This window comes from Callionymus lyra, chromosome 2, assembly GCF_982586985.1.
Source record: "Callionymus lyra chromosome 2, fCalLyr1.hap1.1, whole genome shotgun sequence".
Classification (NCBI taxonomy): domain Eukaryota; kingdom Metazoa; phylum Chordata; class Actinopteri; order Syngnathiformes; family Callionymidae; genus Callionymus; species Callionymus lyra.
Genome location: NC_141819.1, coordinates 21,027,954 through 21,041,535, shown reverse-complemented (window position 1 = coordinate 21,041,535; position 13,582 = coordinate 21,027,954). Strand labels below are relative to the sequence as shown.

Sequence of the window (13,582 nt, the reverse complement as noted above, 5' to 3'; positions counted from 1 at the left end):
TGCTGACGATTATGTTTCAGCAAAAAAAACTAATGCGACCGTTTAACCCAAACAAATACCTGAGAGCAAAAGATGAAGTTTGAAAGTTATTTAGAAAGAAACAAATCCTGTTGAATCTTTATACACACTACGTCACCTTTGTTAAGGTTCAACATTTTGTGTTATTAATCTTGAACAGAGCCTGGAGAGAGTTATATTAGAGTCACTTTATTTGTAGAGCTAATTGTCCTCGCTGTCTAGGCTTCCTCCATCTGCCCCCAACATGTTGTATGAGGTCATCCCAGATGCTCAGGAAGCTATCAGACGTTTCCAACTGGAAAGGGTTGGTGCAGAGGAATCGAGCTGGGTTTCTTCTGAGAGAGATTTCATCTATAGATTCCACTAGTGCTGGGTATCGGACTTTCTTTATTCTGTGGAACTCGCTTCGTCTTTTGGTGCAAAGTTTCTGTACCCATGCTTAATCAAAACTTGATAATGGCTTTTTTAGTTTGGTTTAGTTGTATTCGTAGGGAAAACTGGTAAGTGAGAGATCTCAGTAGTTTTCTTTTTCTTTGCAAAAATGTGGTACATTTTCACTCCAAGCTTTATTAATAATTATTTGGAAATAGTATCAATCAGGTTTGCTAATATTATTATAGTAGCCGATACCCAGCCCTAGATTCCATCTAGTACTCTTCATAAGGTCTTGTCAATCTGGGAATAAGTCACCTGACAAAATTAAAGGTGTCTTTAAATTAAATAATTAGTCTTTACAGGTTTATTTAAGCGTCTCTTAAATAGATGATGGAACTCTATTGTTCTTATCAGTATGTGTCTGTTTGTACAAAACTCTTTTCATTGAAATATGTACATTAGAAAATGATCTTAAGCCCCGCCCACTGAGAACACTACTACTATGCTATGATTGGTCAAACATCGAGTTTTCCCACCATGCGTCATCAATCACAGTAATCTCCACCTCCAAGGGACTCATTGTATAAACGAGACGGGACGTCATTACAGTTGGCTGGAGTAGGAGTGAAGAATTTATTACATCATAATGGACTCCACTCTCATAACCTCTCGTTCGCTGAGATTTCCGACGGGGAAGAACTTTACAAAGTAATAACTTCAAAACGTCTTCATGATGAGAGACTTACTGCATCTTGGAGAGGAACTAACCCCTGTCCTCCAGGTACCTGAATAGAGCTTGTGAAAAACACTGGCTGATTTTCACACCTACATTCGAAAGGTGGTTTATTATCCATTTATCTTCTCTAGCAACATCAAACATATTATTTTAACCCGAAATAAAATAGCTGGGAATGAAAGCAGCACGAGGCATTGTGTGGAGTGTAATCTTGCGAACATGCCTCACACGAATACGGTTTCGTAAGGTGTGTGTTAATACACAGACACACGTTCTGGCAGCACAAACTGGAGCGCATGGATTGCAGCTACCTTTTTTTTTTTTATTCTAAAATGAGAGGATTATTCAACATAATCAGATACTTTGAAGGTGTTAGGCAGCGTAACAAATGTGTCAGAATTTGGCAGCGGATCGAGATTAGAACCTGGATACAGACGGCAACAAAGACTCCGAGCAAACGAGGACAAGCGACGGCAAAGTTAGAGCTTGAAAAGGAGGAAAGTAAAAGGACCATTCATGAAAGATTCCTGTTTGAAAAATATAAATAATGATCCCGGTACACCGCCTTTGCAAGGCGCCTGCACATTATGTGTCCGACAATGCGAGGTGGAACATGTCGGGAAAGAAGTTATTAGTCGACATATTCACTCATTATTTAGTTGTTTACACAACATCTAAATAAAAACAACAGGAGGATCAAAATACATCTTGTTTTTTTCATAAAATGGTATATAAAATACATGCTTTTAAACATCTTTTACTTTTCTTTACTTTTACTCTACTTTGTTAAACTCGTGTTCCTTGCATTGTTTTAATTCAACGTGGAGTGAATACGAATGTTAATTTTCCCACTAAATTCAAGTGCCGGAGGAAGATCCCTCGTCTGTCAATTAGGATGACTGACAAATCAGGACATCTGTAGTCAGGAGACGACAGCTCTGGTCTCCACAGGGATGAATTCATTGCATTCTCAGCCACCTTTTTATCTTGCTCTCTTTATGTTTGGAGGACGGTTTAATGATCCGGAGGATTATGTGTGTCACGCTACAGGAACAAAAGCTTAAAAGTTCTTTAAGTTAAGAATAGTATAACTAACTTTGACCCTTTTTAGAACTTTGGTGTAGCGCTAGTAGGTCTACTGGTGCTTCGACGTGGAGTTTCACATTTGTTTTTAATGAAAGTTTTGCATTTAATTCTTCAGTTTGAAAGGAATACTGGTTCTTCTCCTGGATGTGAAAACACCACATCTGTTCAACCCCATTCAAGAGAGAGAAGCCAGTTGAGGTGTCTTGGCTTCTTGCAACCATTGCTTTCTGGTCAAGTATTTAGTCTATTTGACAATGCCAACGTGAATATATCTGCATTTCATCAAGTTCCTACTTGGGTCATGCTGCAGAAAGACTGGAAGTTGCGTAAAGCTGCCAAAAACTGGCTTTTGCTGGAATAAAAAATTGCATGTTACAGCCTGTTGAGAAATATGGCCAATCATCATTCAGCCCATCCAAACTCATTAATGTATTCTGGTTAAACTAGAAGCATTTCCAAGATGGCCATGACCAAGTATTTGCTTCGGTAATAGACTTCAAAGATCCATATTTATCCAGTCCATGTGTTCAACATGACAGTGTAACACTGTGTTTTAGGGGGAGTCGTGTTGTAAAGTCTGCCCAAATATCAAATAGCTCGACTTCTTGCTGCTCCAAAGACATCCTGTTGGCGAGTCGAGCCTCGCACTTGCCTGAAGCAAAATATCGCACCATGGGGAGCCCCACTGTGAGAAGTCTGGGACTATATCCACCTCTCTGGTAGGACTCCAGTCTGAGGCCAGACGTTTCTTTGTGTTCAGCAGAGCTGACTTTGACCTGCGACGGAATCCATAGTGAGAAAGCCCTGTAAAAAACCCTCGTGCCAAATATTTCCTTCATTGTTTCGTGGTATATTCGGTCACCTGCGATGGTGCCTGTGAAGCAGTGACAAGCATATACTGTAGCAGGGAGACACAATTTGGTCTCACGCGACACAGGAATCGTTCCCCTGCTCAACATGGCAAACATGAAACATTTGATTCCGTTTGAAACGTCCTTACAAATATTAATCTGACACTTCTTGACAGATTCAAGTCCTAAACTCTCTCTTAAGCTCCCAAAGTCAAGCTGTAACCAGTCGGGTTAATCTACTGAGCGATGCAGAGGTATGCATGACAAACATTCCAGCAGAATCCCGGCCGCCGACCGCTCACTCTAAAATAGACGTGTTTGAAATGACAAAAGCAGCTGGTGAACGGGACATTGTCTCAGCGTGACCACACTCGACGGCGGCGACTGTGATGAAGCAGCTACTATAAATGTCAGTTACAAACAGAATAAAGCAGGGCGAGCTGCCACGATTTTCTTTTTTTTTTATGCGATTTAGGGAAGATCCAAGCTGGTCCGTGTGCGTGAGCTGCTATAAATCATGTCTTCAGGTGCTGAAAGATGACACCCACACTCAACAGCTGAACAAATACACCCCCCTGCAGTATGAATAAAGTTTGTTTTTGCATGTCTCCTTTTTATTTCAGCACCCGGCTTCACACAAACGTATATCGAGACAAAATTGGCTTTTGAAAGAGAACAATGGAGGATGTTCATGCATTATTTAAAGACCAACATCTCAGGACATTTTTGACTAACCTTAGCTAAATAAACATTATATTATAGGTTTTAATAATTAATGCCAGTTTGTTTTCAAATGGTACAAATATCCAAGGAATCATTTTAAATATTCATATTTTATTTATTTTTTCGAGTTTGTTTATGTTAACAAATATTTACATAGCAATATGATTTTTGAATTGGGCCAAATAGAAAATATAGAAGGTAACTGTAAGCATTATTACATTTATTATTTTAATATCAATATTATTCAAACTAATGATGAATTTTGATAAATGAGAAAGAAAAAAAACCCTGCTTTTTCTGATGCAAAGAAAACAATTGGAAAACAATTGAGCAGAAACTATTCAGAAATTCTGAACTGACTGGATGCTTGGTGCGTTTAGAAGTGCTCTAACATTTAGTTCCGGATCCCTCGACAACTTTAAGTTTTGTTTCTTTGTGGGTTGACTAAAATAAGAGAAATATTGGAATGAAAATGAAGAGAAAAATGAGTCAAGTCCATTATATATGGAGCAGTTTCCATTCTATACCCAAAAATCATTAAAAGAATGAACTAAATAAACTCATTCTCAATTTATTCTATTAAACTGCTCAAACATGTGTACTTTGGTAATAACGTTAATATTCTCCCTCTACTCCGCAAAATGTAGTGTTTTTTTTTCAATTCATTTTTACCAAACTAACTAATTTCTTGACTTGAAAATCTAAGTTTAATTAACAAGTGTTTGGTTTGTTATAATACCAAACAAATGCAGGACGTCTCAGCCTGGTTTACAAATAAAATCCAAATAATAACGTGGGGGACGAAAGTAAGCCGTCAAAGGGTGACATTGAGGCTGCCATCTGAACCCATGACACGAGTGGCATTTTTAGATACCAGTCTTTATCTCAAACCTCCACACACACACGCACGTTTACTGTAAGCATGGACAGAATCAGACACAGGACTGTAAATAAAGATTGGGTTAGATACTTGAGGGGAGGAAGGAGAATGGAGAGGTTTCAATCCACAATCAGATATGAAAACATGGGCTGATAGAGTTGCAACAGGACGGGAAACCATTCTTAATCCCTAGCAGAGGATTTATCAATCTCCTGGAAATGTCAGGGAGTGGGTTATTTCCTCATGAATGATGAGTATCTGCCTTGTTTATACCCTCCCACATGGTTATACAGAGTGAGGGCCACCAAGGGTTTAGAGATGATCCCGAGAGCTGCACGGAAATCAGAACTGGGATTGTTTTAAAGAAAAAAATGTGACTCTAAGAAAAGAACATTGTTCTTTAAATGTCACAGTTGTTTTTAGACATGTAATGATTCATTTTAAACCACATAACCGTTCAAGAACTAACATTTAAAACCTTTATTAGGCCTGGATTGGCATTCCACTGTAGAGCTCAGGATCTTAGGAGGTTATTAAAGATTCAGTCAAGAGGTTTAGTTGATTAAAACATCAGGCGACTCAGCAATAATCTTAGATTAGATTCACAAAGAAATATCAGGAAATGTATACATGTGATCATTGAACTGCTACCTGGAACAATGACAGGTTTGCTATTAGTTACAAAATATCTCTTGAATTTCTATGTGGTCTAGAAGTCTAGAACATATTGGTTTGGGATGACAGAGAGAAACAATACATTGAGTGGATTTCTGTTGTAGTGATAGTTACTTTGAAATATTATCCTGCAATACCTTACATGTCAAGATGCTTGTTTAAGTCATATTTTATCAAAAATACGCCTGTTGACTGGTAATACATGAGTAAAACACAAACTCTATATGAGACTATCTTGTACTGAGTCGCACTTTCCAGCTACACAACAACGTTGTTGCTGTCACTTTAAAACTCACATTGGTTGTTAAATTACAAATGTATTTTTAAAATAAAAGTGAGACTATAAATAATTGAAGACTTGACTTTCCCATTTGTACCTTATTCCTCTTAGAGGTCAGATGAAGTAGAGGTAGAAACTGAGAGATATACTCCAGAGTTACAGGTAGGTCAAGTATGAGTCACAGATATAGATGATATACTGTACATTCTAAAGTCATTGACTTGTTTAACACACTTTTCCATTTGAGGGTGGTCAAGGCTCCCCCCAAATGCTAAATTCATTAGTATGCCCCTCGGTTCACACAAACACTTACAGAGCACTAAGAAAAGAAGACAGAGAAAGGGTCTCTGAACAGTTTAAAAGTTATGGCTCATCATAAAAGCTTGAATAGAACACAAATCCATAAAAAAATAAAGGTTTCAAAATCAACATTCCATGGGTTTAACCTGAAATAATGAGTCATATTCAACTTTGTATAATCTGTATTCGTTTTCTTTTCTCTGCTTGTCCACACAAGCTTCTCACCAAGTCAAACGCTGCAGTGATGGCTACATGTGACGTCCTGCTCTTCCACAGGTGTGGCCGGGACTCGCAAACACACAACCTCTCAACATTCATCTATTCCTGATAATTATACATTTGCTGGAGTTAACTACACTTTAAAAGTCTTGAACCCGAAGCAACAGGTGTCCACAAGATTATGACCAGGATCAGTTGGAAGAACGGATTAGAAACATGAAACTCCACGGTCCAAAAGAAGGGCCATAAAAAACAACAACAACATGGAAATAAATCCAATCGTCAAGACATAAATCCAACCGACTACAGCCATACGTCTCTGTGGGAATGCTATAGGATCAGACGGGATTAATAAATCAAAAGTCTTGAAACCTCCCAATCCAGTTTATTAATAGTTATTTTTATAAATCTATCACTAGTGATTCGATAAAAGCATTACGACTCAGACTGTGAAATGAATAAATAAATTCAATCCACGCAGAAAGCATCAGAGCTTCCCTCACAACAGAGTGCACTAATAATCAGTTTCCTGGGAAGTTGAAGGTCGTTCAGAAGATAAGTTTAAGGACGTTACCATCAGGATGGTGCAGATAAAAGCCAACAGTGAATGGGGCACAAGGTAGTCACAGGAGACACATTCAGAGTCTTATAATTCCATTTTTTTTTAATCATTTATGGAGCACCAGAATTTTATGGTAAGATTTTCGTGAACCACAACTTTATTTCACAGTTGGTGTCGCAAGGAAACTCAATCACATAAAAAGAAATCCTGAAACATTATAAATCTCTACCTGAATTCTTAATGGTAAAAAAAAAAGAAAAAGAAAGTGGCAGCATAAAGGCAGGAGGAGCTGCTCAAAGTAAAAAACCTACTGGAAGTTTACGCACCTTCAAAAAAAAAAAAAAGGGGGATATTTAAGAGTCCCTGATCCAAAGTCTCATGAGTCCATTTCATCACACTTCCTAGAAATCCAATTAGGGTTCAGCAATTGGCGGTGCCATGTGCTGCCACAAAATCGATTCCCGAGAAGGATCGATGAATGAATTGAGAATTCATTTTTATTCCATTTTTTTTTTTTCTAAAACATCCTCAAATCCTGGAGTTTTACTACGATAACCGACTCTATACACATTTTTTTTTTATTATTATTAATTATTTTTTTGGAACAGATTCCGCCGAGTCCCGACCACCGGTGTCCCTTCTTACCTTGAGCCCGTGCGAAGTGACACAAGACGCCGAGAAATAAAATCCATGCGACGCGCCTCATCGATCCGCTCCGGAGGTGCGCGAGCATTGTCCCAAAAGGCGAAGAAGCGCACTGGACAACAAGTGCCCGCTGTCCGCGCAACCCTGGAGGTCTGTGCGCGTTGGAGACTCTGGATAAAAAAGACCAGGGTCTGTGGAATCCACGCCGGGTCCGGTGGGTTTCTTTTGCGCACCGGGTGTTAGTTTCCTCAAGATCTCAGTGGAGGAACCCAAAACATCATCTGGTCAAAAAAAGGTCCACTTTTCACACAACCGTGGGCTCCTCGGACTCTTTTACTTTTCCCTCAGATCCGGAGCAGGAGGAGGAGATGAAGAAAAAAAAAAGGAGGTAAAGTTCCGATCCACAGTTGACGCCGGAGGCGGGTGAGAAGTTGGGGAGAAGAAGGGGGTGAAGGATGGAAGGTAGCGGTCGCTGAGGACATGGAAGGGGGAGCTCGCTGGAGGGACAGCCCGGCTGCCGGTGTGCGGCGGATGAAGAGGACGGACTCCTGGTACTTTGCGAGGAGACGCTGGGGTTTGAAAAGGAGACGGAGGGCGCACGGCACTGGTCGCCACCATGCGGCGGAGGGGGGAAGCGCAACAGTGAGCGATGTGTGCGTCTGTGTGTGTGTGTGGGGGGGGGAGTGTTACAAAGTTTCAGAAAATGATAAAGTGAGATTTGAGTGTCATGAGTAATACATAAATAAAAGGAGTTTTTAAAATGTTTTTAATGATAGGATTTATAAGACTGATGTCCTCGCCTCCATGCCTCCTATAGTAAGTAAGTAAGTAATTTGTATTTATAGAGCGCTTTTCCAGACCAGGGTCACAAAGCGCTTAATCAATCAAAAAAATACTCAATAAGATTATAATTAAAAGATCAAGATAACGCCGAGAAAAACACAGGAGTTCCAGAAAATCAAGGAAAAGCCTGAACAAATAAGAGTCTTAAGATGTTTCTTGAAGGAGTCAGTAGATCCATCAAAAACAAAGAGAGAGGAAGATCATTCCAAAGCTTAGGAGTAACAGCCTGGAAGGATTTCTCTCCTCTGGTCCTGAACCGTGTGCGAGGAATCATCAGTAGATTCTGATCCACAGACCTCAGAGCCCGAGTTGGGGTGTAAGTCTGGATCAGATCACTGATGTAAGGAGGAGCCTGACCATGAATAGATCTGAAAGAAAGAATTTAGAATTTTAAAGTTGATCCTGAAAGAAACTGGAAGCCAGTGAAAGGTTTTAAAGATCGGAGAAATGTGAGTTCTTCTACTAGAGCGGGTCAGAATTTTCTATAGCGTCATAAACCTTGCGTTTGTGTTATGAATAAATGGTTAAAAGTTATTATTACAATGAAGATGTATACAATAGATATCTGATATATTCTATATACAATAGAAGATATCTGAGACTCATCAATTGCATCTTGTGACATTAAATGCATATTTTAGCCTCATAAACATTTTGTCTTTAACAATTTAACATGTCTAAAATGGCTAAAATATGATTATTTAAATAATGGGTCTACATTATTAAAAAATATTATTATTATAAAGTCTACATTGAAATGTTTGGATTTTTTATGGGATAGTAGTCAACATCTACTAGGATATATCTTGGGGTTTTCATCGATCGTAACTTGTGATATTTACCCGATATTTTAGCATAAAAAATATAATCTTTGACAATGTCTTGTGAGTAAAATGGCAAAAAATAATTATTTTAATTATTGATTTCTCCAAAATTCTACATTTTAATGTTAGGATATTTTGTTGGTTAGTAGTCTATATTTACTAGAAGATATCTGAGACTCATCAAAAACTTTCATCTTTGACAATGTCATGTGTCTAAAATGGCTAAAATGTGATTCTATATAATGAATTCGTCCAAAAGTCTACATTCAAATCTTGTGATATTTTGTAGTATAGTAGTCTACATCTTCTTGGATTATTACTGATTCATAGAATGTTAAACCTTTTTGTCTTTGATCATACCATATTAGTCACCAATAAAATGAAAATGTGTTTCAATGATCAATTTCTAAAATTCTACATTCAATTGTAATATTTTATAATTTTGCATAATTAAACTTGCCATTTTAAATAATCTGAAACCTATTAACTGGATAAAAATTCAAATCTAAATGTGTTTTAAACAACCAATAGTTATGGTACAAATAAATGTATGATAACAAGAATAAATCAATGAAAAACAAATGTGAATTATAAATAGCATAAAAAGTATGAATTTGATAATAAAGGATTCAATGCACTTTAATTTGAAAGCCACAAATGTATTTCCTACTTCAGAAAGGCGTTACCGCAAAAATTAGCTGGATAATCTCCAGATGAAGTTGCTGTTTATGACTTGAAAAATAAAACAAAAAAATGGTTGCTTTACAGCCGTATTATGTCGGTGCTGTTGTTTTAACATGTTGTCACGTTAGCATCAGTGTTTTGTGTAGTGGTGCCGATTGGTTGATATTGTGTGGTGCCTTCCATGGTTCCAGTGCTAGTTTAACGTAAAAAGGGTGAACGTTTATTATTAAGAGTATTGAATGGTTTACAATAAGTGTGAGAAATGATTGTGTTGTGTGAGGATGAGTCAAATTGCACGACTGTCACACTTAAAGCGTGGCAGCCTCTGTTTGTATATTTATTGAATGATGTAATTGTGCGAAGGGTTTTGTCGTCTAATCGGAGTTCTCTTGGAATCCGTTTTAACTTTATTAAAATAAACATTTCACAACGGGAACTTCAGAAAAGATGTTCATTTCTCTTGAAGCAGCGTTTCGAGGATTTAACAAGGAAGTAGGTTCTTGGAAGTGGGTCTTACATTAATTGTTTTACTGGCAATATAAGTATTTATGCATTCATCCTCTAATAATAGTTAATTTATCTTCTAATAATGTCAATCGTTGCTGCTAGCATAAACTATAACTGAATTATGTGAAATACAGCAAGCATTTTTAAATGCGGTTATTTTGCTATAGACTTGACCTGCAGTGGTCAACCTGTCAAAAGTTGTCTCGAAAAGACTCTTGGGTCAAAGGCTGGGCTGTATGCTGGTGGATCTTTCTGTTGGGTTTTCTCTGCACATCTTTGATCAAAATCTGATTTATATTTTGTCATTTAATGTTTGTGGAATTCTGTTTTTTTTAATAATCTTATATTTCTTCTATAATCAAAGCTGTATAAACGGTACCAATTGATGTGATGTTATCTAGACATCAACTATCATTGTATCATCTCACAAGACCACAAAGGCTCTTGGTGCCATCATTAAAAATAATCTAAAAGACTTTATCCTAATTTGTTGTGTCAAATTGGGTTAGAAGAATAATTATTCTGCAATCTGCACCTGAAATCAAATATCGACTCCTCCTCGCACCCAAAAGGTGAGCTTTAGAATGTATACTGTAATATAATATATAAGATTATGTTATTTAGGAGTGATGTTTCTGCCCTCTCAATCCAAAACAACAGTACTGTATTTGAATGATTATTTCAATGGATCCATTTTGATTCTGAAGACAACTCTATTTTCATTTATTTTCATAATACCTTGTATTATACCCTTTACTGTAATGCTCTTTATGTTACATTCTATTTTAAATTCAATTTTCCCCAAAGTTTAGCTTAATTCTTACGATTGGCACCACATTCTTTCCATTACATTATCAGCCAAAATAGTGAAGATATTCCAACAATGACTGTGGGCATACATGCTAGGAACATTTGACACGGTTATTTCCAGTCGGACCTTTGATGGTGCCGCTTTAAAGTGGCAATATAAGAGCAAGTGGGTCAAGTGAAGAAAAATAAAAATAAATCTGGCATTGTGTAGTTCAATATTAGTGCTTGGAAAAAAGTACATTCATCAGTCAGTGTCTAAAAACAACGTCTGAGACACACGTGATTGTTGTAGTTATTCTAGTGATTAGTTTGTTCGTTCAAGTTTATTCAATGTTTGTCCCTCCAGGGCTTCTCTAGTTCAGACCAGCACTTTCCTCCTTTTGGTTCTTTGAATTCTTAAGTGTTTCATATTTTAAAATCTATCATTTCTCTCAGAATGATCCCGGGTTCTTTTTTCCAAGAAGGTACACGACAGGTGAGAGACAGAATTTCATGTTTTATATTAAAAAACTGTTTTTTTCTAGGACCATAAAAACCCTGCTGGTGGGTGCGACACCTAAAGTGACAAAGCTACATGTCTCCAGAAGCGTCAGGTGGGAGATGGGGGGGGAAGAGGGGGTTGGTGGGAGAGGGAGAAATGAAATGAAAAGAGCAGTCTGGGGGCGGGGGGGAGGAAGGGAGGATGGTAACCGAAGCAAACCTTGCCACAGAAATGACAGTATAGGTAAAGCAGCTGCTGTGGGAGAGAATGAAGGAGCATGACTGGGCAAGTGTACCTGTCTGGGAAAATGGCAGCAGCTTCATGTCTGCCCGGGTTTCAAGTCGAGTCTACAGCGCACATGTCTGGGAGCCACCACAGGGGTACAGGAAGAAATAACCATGTTGTGTTCCCCGACCGCCTCATATTGGTTTCTCATCACTCCCTCTAAAGAGGTGACACCATCGCACAAAAGTTAATAAGGAGAGAAACCAGGAAGATGGAGAGCTTCCGCTGCCACCCGAGGGCTCAGCAGAGACCGGATTATGATTTTTTACTTTTTTTTTTCTTGTCGGTGAGATCCAAGAAAAACCTTCTGTTCAAGTCTTTTCAAACTCTGACTCTACAAAAAGAAGAAAATCCCACCGTTGACCATTTGTTTTCTTCTTACCAAAACAAAAAAATGTTTGTTCCGTGTGACCAACAGATGACAATGCTTTATATTGCCCCGGCAGAGCCATGGTCATGTTTTAAATTCAATGTACACGATCACAGACATGAACCAGCACCAGCTTGAATCAAAAAGTTGGAAGGCGGGAGTTCAGAGAAGAGGGGGAAAAAAAAGGTTTAGTCTGTGATGTTCTCATCCATATATACATGTTCACCCGCAATGTCCTGACGCTGGAGGGCGAAGCTGGATTCATTAACCTGGAAAACACGCATGCAGCACGATGTGTGCCTTCATTTGCTGACGGATTGTTGACCATTTATTAACAATCGTCACATTTATAATAATGTTTACTTCATAAGAAACACTGACGATACACACATCTAACTTTAAATGCATACGTACACTTAAGACCAGAAGTCACTCACAAACTAAGCAAAATATAATACTTTTAAAGCTTTAAAAATAAAACATATTTACAGCCTGGTTCTGGTTTTAAATTCTCATTTCACTGTCCACACACACAGTACAGGGGTTGATTATTTTATAACATTTCTGTTTTGATTATATCAGTTTAAAAATACATTGAATGTTTTATTAGTAGTTCAGAGCAGTACACAATAGACCAGAGAGTGTCATCCAGTGGGATCTGAAAATATGAACGATGCTTCATGAAGCTTCATCAGCCGATCACTAGCTGTAGCTTTATTTGAATGAGCCTTAATGAGTCTGGCTTAACATAACGATTGGCTTCAAAAGGATGATTCAGTAAAAGACTATACAGATACTTTGTCCATATTTTCTACAATCTATGACCAGATGTTATTCAAAGGGAAGTTTAAAAATTATTTATACATTTATTACTATTAAGACATGCATCATAAATGTTGGTCGGAGGTTAATTTAATCATTTATTTATTAAATATGTGCGTGTGGTAAATGTTCAAAATAAAAGTAAATCTCATTTTGAGTTTAAACAAAACTTATAAAATTCTATTCATTCATATTTGGACTGTTGTGTGGCAAGTTGAGATTTGGAAGTACTAAAACCATCCCATCATATTCTTCAGAGGGACCGATCAGTGGAACAGCAGTGAGGGGAAAAAGAGGACTATAATTGTTTATTTAAGAAAGACAGATGGTGAAAATAGCAAATATGTTCAGCGATTCTGCAAGCCAACCTTGGCAGTGGAAGGGTGTGGGTGTGAAGAGTTTCCTCTCAAAACTTTTGAGAAAACAAATATGAAGAAGTTGGGATGTTATTAAACCAAACATCAGAACTTTAATAATAATAGCTGCTCTTCCACAAATCCTTTAATGTTTTGTTTGAATTTTTGTCCCTTTGTTTAAAGTTTTTCACCTTCAAAATGTTTTTGCTCAGAATGTATTGTCACAGACCAAGATTTTGAAAAGATTATT

General features: G+C 37.7%; 1 protein-coding gene across 6 annotated transcripts in view; it reads right to left on the bottom strand.

The window, feature by feature from the left end:
* sdk2b (sidekick cell adhesion molecule 2b) overlaps positions 1-7,761 on the bottom strand; it is a 245,957-nt gene extending 238,196 nt beyond the window's left edge. For all 6 annotated transcript variants that reach the window (XM_087784060.1, XM_087784063.1, XM_087784061.1 and 3 more), the window contains exon 1: positions 7,351-7,761. In XM_087784060.1, the coding sequence (XP_087640186.1) occupies positions 7,351-7,438 (88 nt within the window). In that variant the 5' untranslated portion in view covers positions 7,439-7,761. The remainder of the gene's footprint in view (positions 1-7,350) is intronic.
* Positions 7,762-13,582: the final 5,821 nt, after the last annotated feature.